General features: G+C 43.1%; 1 protein-coding gene across 1 annotated transcript in view; it reads right to left on the reverse strand.

Moving 5' to 3' along the window:
- Positions 1-22,243, reverse strand: part of SH3RF3 (SH3 domain containing ring finger 3) — a 92,683-nt gene that overhangs the window by 35,209 nt on the left and 35,231 nt on the right. Inside the window, exons 5-8 of the mRNA XM_041418028.1 lie at positions 12,069-12,169; positions 7,863-8,033; positions 4,384-4,634; positions 47-351 (exon numbers count right to left, since the gene is read on the reverse strand). Coding sequence (XP_041273962.1) covers positions 47-351; positions 4,384-4,634; positions 7,863-8,033; positions 12,069-12,169 — 828 coding nt within the window. The remainder of the gene's footprint in view (positions 1-46; positions 352-4,383; positions 4,635-7,862; positions 8,034-12,068; positions 12,170-22,243) is intronic.

The following is a 22,243-nucleotide window of genomic DNA, read 5'->3' on the forward strand; positions in this document are numbered from 1 at the left end:
GATGCGGCAGCAGCACGAGGCACGGCCGAGGCACGGCGGCCCTTACCTTCTCGTTCTTCCTCTCCTCGGCTTTGCCGGCAGGCCCGGGCGCGGCGGGGCCGCCCAGGGGCCCGCTGCCCACGTCCCCGTTGAGGTGCGCGGCGCTGACGTTGGGCGGGGTGATGGCGGCGGCGGCGGAGGTGAGCGGGATGAGGGGCCGGGCCCCCGGGGCGGGCGGCTGGTGGCCGTGCTGCGGGGACACGGCGGGGTGAGGCCGAATGGCCGCGGCGGGCAGGCGGGAGGGCGAGCTGGGCGTCCGCAGAGGCGAGACCGTGGCCGTGGGTCGCTCCGGGGCCGGCACTGCCGGGTGCGCTGCGGGAGGAGCACAGAGCACGGTTAAATTGCCCTCGCACTGCCTCGACGGGCCCTTCAGTGGCCACGGCTCACTCGGGCAGAGCACGGTGTCAACACCACCGCGGTTCGATCCCCTGAGGGACCATTCGCTCGAAGGGTTGGCGTCGATGGTCCATGTGGGCTCCTTCCAACTCAGAATGTTCTGCGATTCTGTGAAGGTGCCAAGGGCCCGATGGGTGTATAAGCTCTGAGCATTTGCCCAGGATATATCACCCTGAAAGTTTTTTTGGCTAATTCCCCTCCTGGCTGCAAAGCCCTGTCCGAAGTCAGCAAAATTGGCTTGTTTCCGCCAGTGATGCTACTGGGGAATGGCATTCACTATCCCTGCCCGTGCCTGGAAATAAATACCTAACCTGCTGCCTTTTAAAAATACATTATTTCGATCCGGCTGAGCTGTTTTCTGCACCCCCAGGCCCTCCTCCTAAGGTGATCGGTTCTAGAGCAATGCAACACGGGACCTAAACCTACGGATCCACGGATCCACGCTGCAGAGAGCAATTACAAAAGGAGGTGTCTTGTTTCAGCCCTAACAAAATGATCAACATCACATCACTGTGCTGCACAGGATAAATTAAGCAGAAATTCACCAGAGGATTTCTGAGCTCAGCCTCCTCTCTGCCAGCAAAATCCCTAAGGGACTATGCAGTGCCTTTTAGTCTGGCTGCTCCTGCTAAGCAAACCCTGCCTGCAAGCAGTGGGAACCAAGAATTAGAACTCGCCCGTTTAATGGTGACTGTGACATGCTGATGAGGTCAGCTCCCCAGGGATGCCAGAGCATATTGCATGCTTCAGGATGCAAAAAATGTGACAAAGCTCTGGGTCCGTTTCCACAATGATGTTGTTGTCTATGACTCCAGCTTGGTTGATTGCTCAGGTGTTACCTAAATACAGCTCCACTTCAAGTATGTGCAGCCTAAAAGCTGTGTCCATACTCAGACATTCCCTCACATAAATGATTCAATAATAGGAAAGTGCCCATTTCATAAATGATTTCAAGGTTTCATAATCTTGTTTAGTTCTGTCTCAGTGCAAAATTTTAACCTCTGAACATTTTTCTGAGCACAGCATGCTCACTCACCCCACAATAGACTCTATTTTGGTCAGGTTATTCACCTGGGATGTGAAAACATAGAATGTGATCATTGCACTATTCTCTTATGTGGAGAACAGCTCTGGAAAGCCATCAATTCCCTTTACATGAGCCACTAGAGCTTCATGGTTGGTCTGGTTGAGCTACATCCATTCCTGACAAAAAAACTTTTGACTCCAGCAAATCAGTTGCATTTTACTGGAAAACTTCTGACTGACTTTGATCTGTCATTTTCTGACAAATTCATCTGAAGGACAAACTTTTATGCAGCTGGAGTCCACTCAATCTATAACTAAACAACAATGCTAGAACAACTCAAACCACTAATTTCTATCCCTGTGGTTATCAGTGACACCCATTACAGGGATTAGATTGATAGAGTGCCATTAATCATACTCACTACACCAGCTGAGCACTCCTGCCAGGAGGGAATTTCATCTCCCAGCCTTCCACCCTATTGTCTCATGTGATACTGAGCATGATGGGCCAGTCATCATCAGATTAGCACCTCCAAAGTTTATATGATTCTCCCTTACAGAAGCTCCTTGACTCTATAACATCTTTTTTTGCTAATGGTTATAGCAAATCAGCTACCTATCTTTAGCCACTCTGTAACTTGATATCACTTTACCATGTAGCATGGAAGGCCCCAAAAGTTCTTATTTCAGATGCCTTCAAGACTATTTTTACTATTAGTTATCATCATCCCCTCCCAAGACTACCAAGAACATGTACTGAAAGTGCAGCTCACTTCCAGAAAGCCAGGCAAAGTAGCCACTAGTTATCTGGAAGTGATTCCCTCCTGATCTTCCCATTTGGAACCAGAGTGATAAGCAATTTTGCTATGAGAAATCTAATTTTTTGGGGTTGGTTAAGTTTGTAGGATCTAGGTTTTGAACTACTGTTTGTAGGGAGCAATGGCTTTCCTAAATTTAGAGAGAAAGCACACTAAAGGAATTTCTCTGCATGCACCTGGATGTGGAACACTGATTTGATAATAATATTAGGTACATCACCTCTTTCATGTATGACTTGGTGTTTCCAGACACAAAGGAAACATAAAACATGAGAAACTGTAAAAGAGACGGCCTGTGAAAAACCATCTCTGAGCAGAATTCTCACATTTTATTCTGCAGTTTCATCTGCTTACTGTTACAATGTATGCCTTTGCTCTGGGATCTCTGGATCTGGACTGTGCTGCATCAAACATGCTATTAATTAGCAATGCTCACTGAAGGCTATTTTTGTTCTACACCACTCGTATTTCGTTTTGGGTGTATTCCTACATTAGTGGCCTTCTAGAAAATTGATTTGTTACTCATGTATATTTCAAGCCAATGGAAACGTGATTTGAATACTGTGCCAGCTTGCCTCTCTTGGAAAGCTTTTCCAAAAGTCAGTGCATTGACCTGTCCTGCATGGGCTCTGGTCCACAGGATACTGGTGAGGACAGCCATTATGGAGATAATTACTGATAATCATGAAAACTTCCTTTATTTATCCTGGCAAAGATTTATTTAATTAAAACAACAATCTCATGAACCTTCTGGAAAGGTTGGAAAACTCTCTGCTTGGGAGGTTTTGGAATAGCTCTGTGGTCTCTTGATCACCCTGCCTGCCAATGCTTTGGTACTTTAGAGATGTCAGAGTGACCTAGAGGAGCAGTCTTAAATCAGGGAAGCTGCTGTAGGTGTGGCAAATGCCAGGCCTGTGGGGCAGAGCAATCTGTCACCTTGGTTTCAGGGGAGTCACCTGCCTGTTGACATGGGCACAGGAGGCACCAGGAGCACCTGAACACTTGTGAGCGCTGCACCCAAAAGGGGACATTTTTGCCTTTGCACTGTGGGAGCAGGAGACCTTTTGGAAGGGTGTGACTTGAGAGGAAAGCAGCGCTTTCTGAAGTAGAGAAAAAGAGGATAAATTGATTATTCCCCAGTGTGACATGGATGCCATGTAAAGCCCTGCACTGTTTGTTGAGCAGAGGAGTCTCCACTGTTTGAGACTGAGATTCTCAAGTATTTGAGTTCATTTTCTTCCCTTTGGTCTGGACTGTGGAAGAGGTGAGGTTACATGGTCATCATCGTGCCTTCTGGCTTCAAAAGGTATGAATTCATGACTTACCCTGCAGGGTATTTGTGTTTGCTCTGTTTTGTTTCTAAGACCTCAGTTTTAAGCAGTCACAGTCATTACTGATCTTTGTAAATACAATGGCTTACATCCCTATAAAATACCAGAAACAAAATGTTTTAAATTTTGCTGTATAAAGTTCCACCACAGGATTTGCTTTTACTTTATTCAACATCAGAAGCTGTTTAACATCAGGGAAAGGGGAATAAATTGTACTCTAGAAAATTGTGCTGTACATCAGAAAGGGAACCTAGAAAGAACAGAGGCCCCCTGGTGCAAGAAGCTCTTATTCTCACTTCAAAAAGGTGGCAGCAGTTTTCAGATCTTTTGCTTTACCACTAACACAGGGTCTCATTCTGCCTAATAAATACTTTTCATCCCTGAAGCCCAATGAAATGCTTCTTAATTTCAAGGCATGTATTACTTGCTCTGCAATAAGGGCAGTATTTTTTATCAGCAAGGCAACCGGACTCAGAACTGTTAATCTCCTTAGTATACAGAGTGCTTGCTTTCACTCAGATAAATTGTATAAATATTTGTAAACACTACAATCTATTTCAGCTGTAGCAACAGAACAATCTGATAAACACAATGTGGTTCCCAGAGATCAATAGAAACCCATAAATATTGCAAGCAAAGAAAACATACTCTATCAGCAATGGACAAACTCCACACTGCCTGGGCTAAAGCGAGGAAGAAAGCTGTGGGGACGGGCACATTCTAGAAGGTTGCACTGGAGGGGTACACAGCAATCCTGCAGGGTGAGCACTTACCCATCTGCATGGCGCTGCGGGGCTGGCTGCCCGGCTGCTGAGCTGTGTACCTCAGGCAGTTACTCAGCTGCGGAGAGGCTGCCTGCAGCTGGGGATGCGTCGGGGGAGCAGTGATGGGAACAACTGGTCTGACAGCCGTGGTGGCGTTGCTGTGACCAGCCACAATGGGGTGGATGGCTCCTGGGGCTACTTTTGTTGTTGGAGCTCCTACAGCTCCGCTGTTCCTGGGCTGCCCAGCTCCCACTGGCACCCTGCATGGAGACAGACAAGTGCACAGTGTAAGCATGCTGCAGAGACCCCAATACCCAACCACAGTGCTGATAAGTACCCCCAGTTACTTAGGGGGTTTAACATGACACCCTGTCAGTTGTTAAAGTAAACTGAGGTATTGAAATACTTATCTTTATAGGATCAATTTATAAGCACGTTGGGGGATATTTTCACCCCTTTATTCTACAGGAAGAAGTGCAGGGTAAAAATAGAAAAGATAATTTTTCTCATCATGTCTTTTATTACTCTACATTTCTGTCTGAATAGTTTCTAGTAAAATCACAAATCTTAATTCAGAGGAAATGGGTATCTCCCAGATGTCATTTTGTGTGCCAGAGGCTATTTCACATGGAGTGATAATTAAAACAGACTCAGAGATCTTTTCTTTGGACCAAACTTGCATATGGCCCTACCGGGAGAAACAAAGAAGGATAACACTAAATCTGTGTCTGGCTATGGAAGGGGACTGAGAAGCTGCAGACTTGACTGGGCTTGGCTTGGCTGGACATTCACCCTATTGATGTAACCAGCCCTAGCTTAGACTTGCTTGGGGAATGCAACAGGGACAGGAATGAAGCTGACCTGAATGAAAAAGAAGTCCAAACTGTTGTTGACACCTTTCTCACTCCTCACTTTTAACTGCATGCATAATTTGTATTTCACCTGAGTGGACAAGTAGACCTCAGAGGGAAGGGACAAGACCTTTTCTCCTATGAATTGAGTTCAGACTACAGCATGTCTTGATCCTCTTAGCACTGAGCTAAAAACTACGACAGAAGGACACTTAGGAAGAGAGAAAGACATCAATGGACAAACTCAGCTGCTGCTGAGGAGCTCTTTCTCTGTGTTTCATACTCAAGTTCCTGAATAATTTCCTTCCCCAGCTGTGGATGCCATGAAACAGATGAGATCATTTTGTGCTGTTTCTTCTCCTGGGCTGCTTCTTGTGCCAAGGTCCTCTTCCAGGAAAGGACAGCACAGGGGATATGAGGCAGAACAAAGTGGAGGAAATGGAAATGAGATAGTGCAAGCGTTTAGCAAGAGAGGAGAGAACAACAGAAAAACTGTTAAGAGTCAGCTATGGAGTATAGAACTGGGAGAAACTCTAGGTCCCCAAGATTGCATGGGAAGACAGAGAGAAAAGCAGAAAGGAGTATGTTGAACAATCTGGTCTGGTTCCGAGGACATGGGTGACAGAAGAAATAACCCTAAGAAAAGAGCGGAAAGCCAAAAGAGTGGAATTCTGATGGAAAAAGACCAAATCACAGGCTGGAGGATATGGTCCAAAAGGGCAAAAAATAGCTATGCCTTCTGCCCAATCCTCCCTCCCCCTAAAGTCACAAGAGGAAAGACAACACTGTGGTGTCCTTGACTTGACTCATCTCATGGTGTGAGATTTGCCTGGATTGCATTTTGCTAAATAAATCTGATTTTTTATTTTCTTCAATTATTTTTTTTTCCTATAAGTCCCCAGGTTGGGAAAAGCTGGGAATCCCACCAGATGGAAATCTTGACTGTCTGTCATCTGCTGTGAAGAGCTGGCAGGGTGGCAGGAAGGTTCAGCTGGAGCTGGCTTGGCCATCTGCACTAGATTCAGTTTGCCAGAAAAGCACATCTAACAGTCCACTGAGAGCTGTGTTCAGGCAAACATGCACACCAACAAGTACAGAAACTATCTGTGATTCCAACAGAGATGGATAGGTGTTGGATGTGGCAAATATTCTCCGCTGCCCTGTGCCTGTCTGCCCATCTAAAGAGTTTTGTTCTTTTTCCATAATGCTCCACTCACACATGTGTTTTGGCAGCATATAAATCTAGCTCAGTGTCATTAAATTCACAAGTTCTTTTCCTTGGGTTTTGTAAGGTGTGGCAGAAAAACATGTATGAATCTAATCCTCTGCTTTTCTGTCAAAGGGGAACAAAGTATGTTGAATGTAGTGCAAATAGGAGATTTTGTTGCTATCAGATTTTTATTGCTGTTCTCACTGAGGGTGATTTATACAGGAATTTAATTAGCCCACAGGATCATAAATATAATCATAATGATGCTTTCAGGTTTTGTGGAATGCACTTTTGCCCTTTAGCACTCCTCTGTCTTTTTCTAGCTGTGACATGCTGCATTTAATAAAGTCTTGCTGATTCAGATAACCGACCCTTCAGCACAAACATCTTTACTAATTAAGAGCTGAAGAGGCGAGGAGTGAAGGCAGCCAAGGGGCTCTATAAAATAAGGTAAATACATTTAGGTTGATGAACAGTGAAGAACCAGTGAATTAATATTTGGGGTTTCCTTACTGAAATCCAATATTAGGACTGTCAGCAGGCTTAGTTATTGCCTTCTGATCTGTTCTTAACTTTTGGTGTTACTCAGAACACATGCAGCAGACTTGACATAAACTTTAGATGCAACAAATCTGGATCAATTTTTCAAAATCAGCAGTGTCTGAGTTGTGAGGTGCCCTTTTCTAGAGAGGAGTCAAAAATGGTGGAGACAGTGTGCATGTGGGAGGAGAGACTGAGGGCACATGAGAAGGAATGAGTTCAGTTTGCAAATCCACAATTGCTCTAAAGGAGATATGGGCATACATATGCCAGCATTCACCTGCAAGGAACACGTAGGGCAGACAGTCTGGGACACAGAGATGGACTTTCTTCTCAGCTTCTCAGCTTTGATTTGGTATTGTCCAATACTGAACTCTGACAAATGGTATTTCTCCCTCAAATATGCCTTTTTTCCTTTCCTCATCTGCTGCAACTGAGACAGGGGTAGGTAAAATCAGACAATTTACTTAACTCCCCTACCACTTTAGAATTTTAACCGTTCAAACATTAGTCTGGATCCAAACCATCCCAGATCTCTGCTTTAAGAACAAAATTGACATGAGGAGCTACTGAAAAGCAAGACACAAGCATTTCTTATTTTGTTACACGTCCATTAGTTTTATAACAATAAAATCATTAGCCAACATTATTTACAGTAGTAAAACCTACACCTATCAGAGGTTATAAATGCCATAATCTAATACAACCAGTGCATTCTCCTGAGGACATGGATAACTCAAATGCTACAACCAGCAAGTCTCATTACTGAAGTCCACAGTGCTACCAGAGAATTTCTGCAAGGGGAATGTGACTTAAAAGCAGAGCTACACTGTTTTCAGTGCCATCCAGAATCCCACTCAGCCCCAGTACAGGCCAGTGGTCCTCACCTTGACACAGGTGTCACGTAGTTGCCTGGGAAGACACCGGACATGCCGCTCCTCAGAGACGTGCCCTTGAACCAGCCGTCCTGGCACTTCTCAATGACCCGGTACATCTCCCCTTTGCGCAGCTCCAGCTCGTCGTTCTTCTGAGGTTTGTAGGCGTACAGGGCTAGGTAGCTGTGGGGACAGGTCACACAGGGAGAAAGCACACAGATGACGTCAACCACCACCTGTCCTGCTCCAACTCCAGCCTCACAGAGCAGAAAGTGCTGTTCAGAAGTTGTGGTTAAAAAGAGACATCGTTACAGGCTGCTTCACAAACAAGGAAGGGCAGACTGGATTCGAAGACAATAAGGGAATAACTAATCAGAATAAAAGGTAATTTAGAAGTTGATGAGACATGCTTCTCACTCAGGGCATAACCAAAGTGCCACAAAGCAGCACCAAAGTTAAGGACGTAGCAACATTTTCAGAAAAACATGACAATTACAGTGACAGCCAGAGTAACAAGGGCTCAGAGTAAGAGGGCTTTGCAAATCCTGACATCTGGAAGAAGTGTACATTCATATGCTTCAGGATGGGATCCACCTCTGTTGTGGAGTTTAAGAAGAAAATTTTCTTGTGGGTAGGCTTTTCAAAAGCTTTTCTTGCAGCTTTCTCAATGCTATTTATGCTGGCCAAGTTTAGAAACAACACACCAAATTGTTCTGATCTGGTATGGTAATTCTTGTGCTATGTTGGTAGAACAAAAAGTGAGAAAGGGCCACATTCCGCAGGGGTTTTTTTACTTAAGTAAGTGAAGGGGTAGAATTTGGTTTTGGATGTTTTGCATGCAAGTATTCTAATAAATCTTTAATACAGGATCCAATATGTAGAACTTTTTATTTATTTAATTACAGCTTTTATTTATTCCCTTTGTTTAGAATCTTTCTATTTATCTCTCTTTTGTTCTTCTGTTACTACTTCAGGGATGTGTCTAGTGTTGTGAAATGACTACAGCTTAAAATCCCAGCAGAGACTCTCTCTGTTTAGAGACATTCTTGTTGAAAATTAAGAATGATTGCTTGCACTTTGGGAAATAATGGAAAGTCGGGATAGAATAGCAAGAGTGCACACACAGAACAACACTTTCTTTGTAAATACCGATTTTTTTTATATTGTCGTTTTTGTACAGATACAAAAAGGGATTTCTGGTAATTCTTGATCAAGGTTGTGCCTTCCTGAGTTTTTTTTATTTGTCATTTACAGGCAGTGAACATAGAGTAAGAGAAATGGGAAAACAGAGAAAGTGCATTTACACTAGAAAGTGCAGCAGAATGCTCTTGGGCTCAGGGGTGGGTGAGAAGAGGCTTGCTGCCCACCTTATAGCAGTGAACCAGAGGCAAAAAAATGATAGCAGTTGTGATTGTAGATTTTCAGCCAATAAAAATGATACATTACTTTTTACTTCTGCTCTCCAGGAAATATAATTGAGGAACAAATCCTGCTATTTTCTTGATTCTATTTCTTTATTGTACTGTAGATTTCCTTATTTTTGTTCTGAAGGTAGTAAATAAACAGCAGTAATGAGCAGAATATGAACTATTTGGTAACAGCTCCTTGGGGAATCTTAGGCTGATGTGCCTGGCTCTGTTTACCACATGCATGGGGTACAAAGACCTAATCAGAAACTGTGTTTCATTAGTCAACAGATGGGAGAAACCACCCTGTGCATCCTTTTTCAAGCCTATATAATTGGTGGTCTTAAGCAGGTCTGTAGCAGTTCACCTGACGGAAACATGAGGGTACATATGATCTGAAGGACATTAAAATGCGTCACCCTGACACGAAATAAGGTTGCATGCTTCAGTGCTAATCCTTCAGCACTGTGCTCTGCAAGGACATAACAGAAAGTGCCAGACTGCTCACTCGAGGGAGCAGAAAGTGTGGCTTTGACTGTCCCTCTTGAAATTGCTGCTTACACAGGGTTCAGATTCAGAAACTATGGGTAAAGCAGGGGGTCAGGGATAGAGCATTTTAGATAGACTCACTTAGCCTTTTCCCCCAAGGGGCTACATGTAATAACATAACTTACAAGTGGAGATCCTGGAAGCAGGTGCAAGGAAAATTACCCTAAGTGGATCATAGACTGTTGTGCCTTGCAGCTATCTCCAGATCTCCTAATAGTTTCTTTTTGTTCTCTCCTACTAGCTTCACCCAGCAAATTCCCCCAAATCAGCTACCGGTATGTCTGAATATCCAATATCACAATAAGCCTAAACATCCTTTGGATAGTGCATTGAAATCCTTGCAGAGCCTAAAAGAAGGTGTACAACAGCCCAGCACAGACACAACACCAGAAAGACCAATGTCTGTATGGCTAAAGTGATGAAGGCTTGTGTGTGACAACCATATAGGGTGACTCTGGCACAACACAAGTGATCAGCAGTTTCTTTGTGGACCAGCAGTCCCACCTCCTGTGCGGGGGGTAGTGAGGATGCCCATCCCTGGAGGTTTCCTCTTTAGCTGCAGAGGCACAGGGCTCTCCAAACCCAGTGGCAGGCCCAGCCTGGGTCTGCAGCTCACCCTGTGGGCAGGCATAAACTCCACTCCTGGCAGGGAGGTGGTTGTGGGAGAGCTGGGGGGAATGCCTGCTCTCATCCATGGCTGAAAGCAATTTCATTGCAGGCAGCTTCCCTCCCCAGAATTTGTTTCTGGGTTTTTCTTCTGGCAGGAAATCAGGTCTAGTGGTCCCATTTGCTGAGGATGATTTTGCCTCAAGGCGAAGTCTTTGGATTTGGACACATTTCACCGTTCTCTAGATTTTAGGTGTGAAACTTCACCAGCTAACTCTGTACAGCCTAGAAGAAAGTGGTAAAACAACAATCTGAAATCTTGCAAAATGTAGTATCAGATTATTCTGGGCTATGTGAAACAGTGAGGCTAAGGCTTGGAAGCAGGACCTAGAAGAACCCAAAATGTTTATTAGAAGTTCCCTGAAAAAAGGTTGAAGTGTGAAGTGTTCTTGGCCTTGGGTAGCTGCCTGTGACTCTGCTTACAACGCAGAAGCCCCAGGGCTTTGTCTAGAGTTGCACCTCCCCACTACTGCTACAGCTTTCAAATAATGCATCCTCTTTGACTGGAACTTGGCTCGCAAATGCAGAATGACAGACCGGATTACAAGGCTGCTTCACAAGGGAGATGACAGGAGAAGCATGGGAGGGAGAAGGGGAGGCTTGCTGAGGCATGGAGTCAGTGGCGTTGCCAGAGAGCTGGAAAATGTCCTGGTTCAGCAACCAGGTACTTCAAATATTGCCAATTACCACTTCCTAGTCAGGGCAAAGCTTGAAATAAACATGTGCCCCACTATGTGCCACACAGGCCACGCAGGGTGAGCACAGGATGATGATGAGACCTCCCTGTGGGGCATGCAGTGATATGTGGCATCCCTCAGGTATAAAGATCTCAAATAAGCAGCTAAGAAGAAATTTGGTTCTGATCCAACACTCCTATTGTTCTTAAAGAAGATCTCTTCTATTATTTTTAGGATTTTGTGAAACCTAATTTTGTGAATTTTGTTTTAGCCATATCATAAAACCCAAAAATATGGATGTGCATATGTGCTTGTGTGTGTATAGTTGTCCTGATTTTATGAGGTATATGTGTTGAGAGGAAAGGATTTAGTAGTTAATTACAGAAGTATCAGATAAACCAACCAGGCAGGAAGAGATTTGCTATAATGAAGTCTACTCTTTTTGTTCTCTGAACCTTCTGTTATTCTACGCACTATTCAACAAGACCATATGCCAAAGATATGAAGTTCATTCATTGACTTGTTCATTCATTGTTGATGGCACCAAAAAAGTGCAACTGGGCCATTTTTTCTGGTTAATCGTGAATATATCAGGTGTTTAATTGCATGGGACTATACCTTTTTAAGAGCTTTAAATGAAAGATTTTCTCTGTCTCAGAGGTACTCAGTTTTCTTCACAGTGATCCATACAGCTACAACAAATAAAGTCTAAAAGGGCTCATAGAGAAAGGGGGAAGTCTTGCCCTTCTCTATTAATTTTTCAATTTCAGCAGGGGCTGCCTCATGTTTGAAATTGCAATCTCTCTCTCCTCAGAATGCACCTGAGCTGAGATTTGGGCATTCAGGTTTTAAGCACACACATGCACGCACACACACAACTGGAAACAAAGAGTACACAGTGACTGAGATGAGCTGCTTACATATTGAGGGGGAGCTGGACCTTCGGTGGTGTTCCCTGATCTCCAATTATTGCACTTGTCCTGGGACCAGCCACTGTGGCTGTTCCAATCAAAGAGGAATCCTGAAAATACACAAAGAAGAACACACAAGGATTTAAGATGAAGCCCATTATTTTCTAAATTGCTACGGGGTGAAGGCATAGAAGAATAAACCACATATTTTATAAATTCCTAGATTTTCTAACTTCATTATATTGCCTTAAAAAAGGCTTATTCTAGCATTACACATTCCAAAAATACATTTCTGACACAAAGAATTAGCAGAATTTCCATGTACCTGTCAGAGAAATTTTAGCTGTATGCACATCTTAAAAGTTTAACAATGTATAACTACTTAGCTGCTTTGTAAAGTCAGCTCAGCATGTGCATCTGCAATTGTACCTTCTCTGATAAAAGTAACCTTTTCCCCTCAAAAACTTGTTTTTAGATTGGTACTCTTTTGGTAGTGGTTATGGATCTCTGGAGAAGAAGATACTATTCAGTTTCCAAAATGCACTCTCATTTCTATGTACTCTTTTTATCATCAGGAATATTCTTCTCCTTCAAAAGAAGGTGACTACCCAACCCAAAACTTTGGATGGAGAAAGTAGTTCACTCCACTTTTACCCCAGAAAATAAATCTCCACTCTCATATAGACAGCTGGACAGATCTTCTCCAGCTATTCATGTGAAAGGCAATTCTAAATGTAATCATTCATTTCTCAAAGCCTAATGCTCAGCCAAATTATATAGGGCAATCTCTTTTTGAGTTGTCTCACCAAAGTCCTCATTCATCTATGTCAAAAATGAATCCTGACTGGAAACGTCTCCTGAACTAATGCCAAGGCCTGTAGCAACAGATCTTTATTGCAGGCAGGGCAGAGCTGGGCTGATGGGACTTGTAGTGGTTTACTTGAACAAAAAGTTTTTTAATAAGTCTAACCATATGCTGTGTGCACGTCCATATGCAGAATGGCTCTACAAAGTAGGAACCAATACCCACAAATTGCAGGTTCAGGCAAGGTGTGTTATACTCAGCAAAGGTTCTGAGCACTTCACAGGCCTCCACTACAGCTTTTGTGTTTCAAAATTCTATCTAACAAACAGTAAATATTGATTTTTGGAACACAAACATGGGGACAATTTTTGCACTTAAAAATGACACTGAATTAAGCCAAGATACAGAGTTAAACCAAGACACACATTGCTACTTAATTACTGGATTTCAAGGTTATCTCACTCCAAAGAAGCCACATAATTATTAGTGGTCTGTCTTGACAGTACATTGCTGAGCTATATTGCTTTGCTGTGTATGAACACATTATCATTAGGAAATTGTGCAGCAAAACATGGGAACACTGCACTGTGATTCTATAGCTTTTGGCAAAAAGCAGCAAGATGTCTCATCTCTTCACCAACATCTACACTCAATCATGAAATTGTATTGACAAGTACATCTCCTTTTTCTCATTATTTCCTCAAACTTTCTGGCTGTTTGCTCAAACAAAGAAGTATCCAAGCAGCTCTTGGTCCTATGTGTAAAAAGCATTCTTTCCAGCTCTGTGACTAAGGCTTTATTAATACTGCCTGTCACGTCAGTGAGCTAGTATCAACTTACAGAAAAAACACACCAGCCCACTAAAAAATTTAGGGATAGCTGGAGAATGATCCCTCATTTGTTATGTTGAGCTGGTTAATGGGGTTAGGGATTGCAGAAGATGTTGGGCTGAGACACCTGGCAGCTGCCTCATCCAAGAAGTAAGCGAGAAATCAACTAGTTCAAACTTCTTCACGTTGTTCTACCACTGCATGCCTGCTCTGGATTAGAGAAACTGTCTTTAAGAAAACAGAAAATGCATCAGTCCCCACCCTTCCTTGCTAGGGAAAAAAAATTAGATTTTTACCTCATGAAAAAACAGATCTGAATGAACAGCCTCAGGGTGCAACTGTAAAGGCAGAGAAGATCACAGCAGGAAGGGATAGAATAGGACAGAATGGAATAGAGTAGAATAGAATATTTATATTGAAAGTGGCCTTCAACAAGTATCTAATCCAACTGCCTGACCACTTCAAGGCTGACCAATTAAGAACATTGTCCAAATGCCTCTTAAACACTGACAGTTTGGGGCATCAACCACTTTTCTAGGAAGCCTGTTCCAGAGTTTTACCACCCTCTCAGTAAAAAAATGCTTCCTGATGTCCAGTCTGAATGTCCTGTGGGGCATTCCCTCAGGACCACTCCCATGAATCCTGTCAGTGGAGACCATGGAGAAGAGCTCAGCATCTCCCTCTCTGCTTCTCCTCCTCAGGAAGCTGTAGAGAGCAATGAAATCACCCCTCAGCCTCCTTCTCTCCAAAGTAGACAAGCACAGTGTCCTCAGCTGCTCCTCTTAGGACATTCCTTGCAGTCCTTTCACAAGAGTTGTTGTCCTCCTCTGGATGCTTTCAAGGGCCTTCACATCCTCCTTCCATGGTGGGGCCCAGAACTGCACATAGTGCTCCAGGAGAGGCCACACCAACACTGAATACAGCAGGATAATTCTGAGTGATTGTGAGGATGAGGTTTCCCCTCTGGTGTCTCACACTGAGCCTGCTGTCCACCAGGACCCCCAGATCCCTCTCTGCAGGGCTGCTCATCAGCCACTCCTCTCCTAATCCATACTTATGCCTGGCATTACCCCATCCTAAAGGGATCAGAATTCAGCATTTTGAATAGTTGTGATTGCTAATCACTGGCTAATGCTCCAGTGTATCTACATCCTTCTGCAAGGCATCTTGTCCCCACTCAAGAGAGTCAAAAGCACCTTCCACTTTGGTATGATCAGCAAACTTGCCAGTGGTGCATTCAACTCCTGCCTCCTAATCACTGATTTATATGCATATGTGTACATATATATATATATATATGTGACAGAACTGGCCCTAGAACTGAGCACCAAAGAACATCACTGGTGACCTGTCAACAGCCAGCTGTAGCCCCATTCACTGCAATCCTTTGAGATCTGGCCTTTGGCCAGTTCTTCACCCAGTGCATCTCAAGTCCGCTCATTCCATGGCTAAGCAACCTGTCCAGAAAGATGCTGAGGTACAGTACCAAAAGCCTACTAAAATCCTGAAAAACTGTATCCACTGCTTTCCCTTCATCCACTAGGAAAGTGACCTTATTATAGAAGGATATCAAATCAGTTAAATGGGACTTCCCTTCTATGAACCCATATTGACTGTTCCTTATGGCTGCATCATTCTTTAAATGCCTTTCAGTAGTACCCAGTATAATAATCTCCATAATTTTTCCAGCAGCTGAGGCTAAATTAACAGGTCTGTAATTCCCTGGGTCTTTTTAATGCCTTTTTTTTTGTAGATTAGAGTAACATTGTCAAGCTTCCAATCAGCAGGACCTCCCTAAACCTGCAAGATCTTTGACAGATTATTGAGACCAGTCCTGCCATAACATTCACTGGCCCCTTCAGAACACTTGGATGAATCCATGAGGCGCCATGGACTTGTGAACATTCAGCTGATACAGCTGGTCCCTTACAATTCCAGTGTCCACAAATAGAAAGTCACTGTTCCCACATTTGTGGTCCTCACTCCAACTCAGAGGACTGGGAATCTGGAGGTCTACTAAAGACTGAGACAAAAAGTGCATAGAATGCATCTGCTTTTTCTTCATTCCTGTTAGATTGACCAAGTACTATCAAGTATTCACCACCTTCACCAAGTATCAGCCCAATATTTTCTTTAGACCTCATCTGAAAAAAGAGCTCTTCTTGTTATTTGAAAACACTGGCCAGTTTCAACTCTAATTGAGCTTTGGACTTTCATGTCTTCTCCCTGTGTAAATGAACCACAGCTCTGTACTCAGGTTCCTGAGAGGCATCACCTTGCTTCCAGAGGTCATACAGTTTCTTTTTCCTCCTGACCACACAAGGAGTTCCCTGTTCAGATAAGGTGGTCTTCTGTTCTGCTTGCTTGACTCAGCATGGTGAAGTTGTCTGCTCCTGTGCTTCTGAAAGGTGAATCTTAAATACTGACCAGCACATGTGAACTCCAAAGTCCTTAAAAGCACATTCCCAGGGCACTCTGCTAAGTAATGCCCTGAACAGCATAAAGTTTGCTCTCATGAAGTCCAGGGAAACAACTCTGCCATCCTTTTTTGTCTCTTTACAGTGAAAATCCTAAACTCAGCCATTTCATGAACATAGTAGCCAAGACAGCCACCTACTGTTACATCCCTCATGAGTCCTTCTCTATTCATAAATAACAAGTCCAGAGGGCATCTTTCCTAGTTGGCTCACTAAGTATGAATGACAAGCAGTTTTCTCCTAAAAGCCTCAAGAATTTTCAACACTTGTCACAGAAGTATGATATTTCCAGTTGATGTGTGGGAACTTGAAATCTCGCATAAGGACAAGGGCTACTGATCCAGAGAGTTCTCTTAATTGCCTGTAGAATAATTCACCGGTGCTTACATCCCAACGGGGCAATCAGTAGCAAACACCCTCTACAATACCTGCTTTGTTTTCCTTCCCCCCAGCCTTCACGCAGAGGCTCTTCACCACACCATCACTAACTCTAAGGGCTGTACAATCAAACCTCTCCCTTACAGTGTCACACCTCCCCCTCACCTGTCCTGCCTACTCCTGAAGCCCGTAGTTATACGCTATCCCAAAAGTCCATCCCCTAAGGCTGTATCCCTGGAGGGTCTTTATTGGTCAGCAAATGTATCTACCCTCGGTTTCCTCCCCCCCTTTAAATGTAACCTCGAGACTCCTTTGTCTCACTCTGAGCACGGCGCCCCCTCAGGAGTGGGGCTCTCTGGGGAGCTCCGAATAAACCTTGGACTGGCCCCCTGTTCAGAGTCGGCCTTTTACCCTCCACTGATGTCTCCAGCGTCTCTTCTGCTGCAAAGGTGACTAGCCTAGCTGCCCTCAGTACCCTCGGGGCACCAGAGAGTGTCCCCCCGCTGTCGGTCACTTCGGGGCTGCCCCCCCGCTGTTTGCCGACCCGGGGCTGGCCGGGGTTCACTGGGAGGCACCCAGAGAGACGGAGACAGGTGCCAGTACTCCAATCACAGGACTCATTCCACTAGTAGCAATGATATCCAGCTCTGGGAGCTGACCAATGCTTCATGTTTCTTGTAAGACACATGCCAACCCTTCTTTAGCTCCTATGATCCTCCCTCTGCACACTGCAGCAAAGTCAGTTTGCAGAGGTGCAGCTACCCCAGCCTGGAGTAGCCACTGCAGGCACCCTGGGCTGAGCCTGACTGACTGCAGAGTGATGAGTTCAAGCCAACAGAGCAGAGCAGCAGTCAAAGCATCATCTATTTGCCTGTTTGCACTGACAATGGGGCCTTCTGTGTCTTCTGTGTTACTGAAAGCGTGATCTCAAATGTTTTCTATTATGCTTGTACTAACATATAGTCCAAGGGATTAAGAAATCATGTAAGTGCCATTCACTGTTGTTGGATGACAATTTTGCTTTCTTTCCTTGAATAATCCCAAAGATCTGTCCACAGTTGTGTATATATCTATCTACCTGATATTCAGTTTCATGCCTGTATCTGGTTACTCCAATATTACTGTGTCTGATGCCAGCCTGGAACCTACAAACCATTCATTTTTGCCACTTTGTACAGCCTAGTATCCTATACATCCAAACTCTAAATCACTGCTTCCTGATTGTGCTCTGGTTTTTCTTTAGCTGCTCTCCCTACAGGCTTTGACATCACTGTGTGCTTTCCAGTCTGTCTATGACCCTGCTTTTCATCATCAGGTTTTACTCCACAGGACCTGCTGGCCTTCCACACATTGAATTGAGCTCCTCTGTTCACATCTTGACATTTACTATCACAGAAGTATTCTGCTCTTCAGTTTCATGTGTCTCTGTGCTCCTTGCTGTATTCTCTTGGTGGCTGCTTGATTGCTACTATGCATCTGAATGTTCACCAGCTTTGCATTTAAACTGCAGTCCCTGACACAGTTGGTGAAATCTCTCTAAGCTGATTCTTTCAAGGTCCTGTTGTCTCCTGTATGTATCACTAATTAGCTCATATTATAAAATACAGTATTGCTAGACTATTTTGCAAGATTGTATTTGCAATAAGATTTTGAAGAAACTAGTTTTTGCAAAAGAATAATCTCCTTTATACTTCCGATATTACCTATATTGGAAGTTTACCGTTCTACTTTTCACACAATTTTATGTGCATCTCTCCAGTTACCAGTAATAAAAATAATCCTCCTGGAGAACACAGCAGACCTTTCTCCATCACAACTGGTAGAAGGACTTAGTACATTTTCCTTCTTGATTTAGCCCTGTAGCCAGGTTGTACTTTTGCTACTGTGATCTAAGGAACAAGGTACTAAATATGTCCACCTTTCCTCTTCATCTGCTCAGGGGAATGGGATCCAAGACAATGCTCTGATTTTCTTGTTCTCTGCTTTGATACCTTTTAGGAAGTCTATGTGCCACATCCTTGCTTTCTGATGGCATGTCCCTACATGATTCATCTTCCTTGTGTGGCATCAGACACACAAATAGAGCCATGTACAGACATTACACAGGGAGGGCTCAAACACTGCAGCATTTGTGTCTTAATCCTTCTTCAATCTCTGCTACTCAGTATTGCTAAAGCCTTACAGGTAGGAGATGTCTCTGACAGCCAGGATTTTAAGAGGCACATAGGCACTTACTGATAAAAACAGGCACCTTGCAGAGTTTCTCAGCGTGGCATTAAGTACTTCACTGCCTGATTCACACAGATTTTATTGCAATTTAAGTAATAAGAGTCACTTCTGAAAATACCGTTTGGTGCTCCTCCCTATCCTTATGAGCCTCTAATGTCTTTAAACATTTGGCCATTGAATTTCCAGATGTGACCTCCTCCTGGGTGATCACACGTGCACACCTCTTGATTAGGAGGCCATTTAATGGTGGCATGCAGTTTTCTGAACCAGGCACTGCCAACTCTGATCCCATTTACTTAGGCCTGTGAACAGCCAAATCTGACTTCTTCATGCTCCCACTTCCATCTGGCGTCCTCCAAGCAACTCTTACCACTGTTTCAGCTCAACAGCACCAGCTTTTTTCCTCTGGACACTACAGACCCAGATGCCAGCCAGCAGGGAAAAGCAGCTGCACAAAGGCGTGCTGAAAGCCACCTCCAGATCCTTCTGCACTAATTTCTGCTTCTTTGTGACTCTGGTAGCACCACCTGTACTGTGCAAGGCTGAATCTTGAGTAAAACTCCCAGACTATACACACAGACACCACAGTGCTGCATGACAGGTATTTCACTCCCAGCTCATGCTGTGCCCTCTGTTTTTATCACCAGCTGCTCTGGTGTAGTAGGTGATTATGTACTCATGGACTGGAGAATAATATTAAAAGGACTTTTTGCTTTTTTTTTTCCCTGTAAACACAACAGCTTCCTTATGACCACTGAAACATTACTCCCTCCAAACAAGCCCAGACACACCAGGAAATTAAAGGTAACAACTACTCATCTGGGCTGAAACATCTTCTCACATTCATTCCCTTTCTCTTTTCCCATCCATACCTTTATGGAAGCTTTACTAGTTTGGACTTCCAGCATAAATTAAATTTTTTTTTCCCTTGCAGATTTACTTTAGATTTTCACCAGTACTTTAAGGTCCCATTTGTGGTTTAATTTGAAAAGACATGGTGCCTGTAGGGATTAGTGAAGTGCCTTGCAAAAGCAAGGGACTCAGTCTTTTAGTGGAATAGAAGTCTAGAAGACAGTGATAAAACTAGGAACTAGAGTGCAGTGATATTGCAGGTTGCAGTAGCCTTCACTGAAAAATAATTGTTGCTATCAGAAGAATGTTCTTATAATCTAGAAAATCAACCAGAACTCTCAGTTTTGACTTCAAAGAAAATCCAGCACTCTCTCACCACAGGGCACTTATCACATTCATTAATTATCAGGAAAAATTCTTTTAATGTCTTGAATGCATATTTACAGCTTACTTTAAATTTCTCTTTAATATTACTTTAAAATAAGAGAAAAACACCCATTCTACTCACATAAATTGACATACCATCCTCTGGAAATATCATAAGAACAGGCTAATGGTCTTTAAGATTCTTGTGACTCGTTTCTCTAATTTGCTGACTCCATAAAACAAAGACTGTGGCAATCATTCTGAACCTTAATGTTCCTGGAAATAATGTATTAGCACTTAATGCATGGTAATGACACCAAGTATTGATGAAAAGTGTTACATGCAAGATCAAGTAGCCTCATCAAATGCTAATTATCAAAGTGGGGGCTGAAATGGACTTATCAATTCTAGAGGAAAAATTTTTTTTTCCGTAACAGTGTGTGTAGAAAACAAACAAATGTGCAGGATAACAGCTGCAGCTGCATAAATAGCTGCACAAATACCCAGTTCCTTCCTGCAAAGACTGGAGCTAAATTTATATGATTTACTGAGAGGTTCTTAAAACCTGCAAGTATCTGTGACTGTGAATGAAGGTGAGGCACAGTGTGATGCCAGCTTTTTCTAGGACCAGATTGGCCCTGATTATTTTTGGTTTGTAATAGACCAAAAACTAGACCAGGTCTTCTCTCAGTAGCTCATAGAGCCATGCAGAGAGCTGGAGAAGTCAAGTAAATTAATTTCCTGAGCTTCTATTTCCCCTATCCTGCAATCTAATGATGCCTGAAAGTTAGAAGAAAAAAAACCCAAATATTTTTGTCATTTTCTTCTGAAGATTAATCTGACATTAGCATCCATAAAAGCACTGATTATTCTGGCTCACAGCTTCTCAGCTTCCCCAAATGAGGACTAATTAAGCATCACGTGGATGAGTATCATGAGAATTATATTTTATTCAGCCTTGTTTCTCTCAGACTATACTCAGGGTATAGCTTTCCACCACAAGGTTTTAAATAGGTTTATAGTAAATAGTTTCTTGAAATTCTGGGATCAAAGAACATAAAAATCAAACAAAGAGACACAGGAAGGCTTCAAGTGAAAGCTTGACCTGTAAAAGATGTTAATTTAATACCACATTCATAATTGTCCTTTTGATAACTGTACAAAAAACTCATGAGGATCCTGTGCAAAGCCTCCTGTAAGAAGTCCCTGTCCAGGGAGAAAATAATGGTAAACAAATAAACAAATCCTCCAAGCAAAAAAAAAGGAGGAAAATATACACTTTAGTAATTTCTGCTCAAATGTCATAGATGTAGACATAGAGTGTGCTGGATGAACAGGATTTTATGGCATGGGATAAATACCAAGACAGTGTCTCACTTGCTCTTGAGACTTCCAAACCAGTAGTTGACTGGCAGGTACTGTAAAGTCTCAAGATTAGCTGTGTGCAAAAATTATTTTAGTAGCAAAATGTTTTCAGGTTACTACCCTGAGGAGCATCTGGGAAAAAGTATATTGTTTTTCTTTTACTGGCAATGGGATTTCATGCACAGTTGAATAACCCTTCTAAAGCACAACTTTCTCTTCCTAGTTCCTGTAAAAAATTAGGTTTTATGTGGTTCTTGCAAAATCTTTCAAAATATATTTGTGATGAGGCATACTGTAGGAAAAGGGAAGACACTGTCTCTAACCTGGTAGTTCCCTAAAGACAATTTTGCTTTGACCTGGATTCCTGGTGGCTTATGTAATCAGTTCATAGACTGAGTCAGCTCATGAGCCTCATTTGCAACAGTTTTGACAAACAATGTAATATATCCCAATATGCACAGAGTGTATTCAGAGACCTATTGATAGCCCCCTAAAACAGCTGCTTACATTCCTGCCTAAACCTTTCTGTTTAAAAGAAGTTAACTCCTTCCCACGTACAACCATCCCCGCCCCCAAGAAGATAAAGTTATTTACAATAGGCAATGTCTGGAATTATAAATAAGTATGAATAGAACTGGAAATGTACAAAGATAATTAGTTTATATTAGACCTTAGCAAAAGCTCTTATGCATTTTTTGGTGACATATTTTGATCTAAATTACAGAAAGACAGGTTGGATGAGTATTTCTTCTCTTTTGCCATTTTGACTGGTGCTACCTCCTGAAATAGCTGCCCTTGGTTTCACCTGTCTTGCTCTTGTATCCAGTCAGTTGTCATTCACAGTCAGCAACAGAGCAGGTTGGACGGAACTTGGACTCCCAG

The sequence above is a fragment of the Onychostruthus taczanowskii genome, unplaced genomic scaffold, assembly GCF_017590055.1.
Source record: "Onychostruthus taczanowskii isolate IOZ18803 unplaced genomic scaffold, ASM1759005v1 scaffold58, whole genome shotgun sequence".
Lineage (NCBI taxonomy): Eukaryota > Metazoa > Chordata > Aves > Passeriformes > Passeridae > Onychostruthus > Onychostruthus taczanowskii.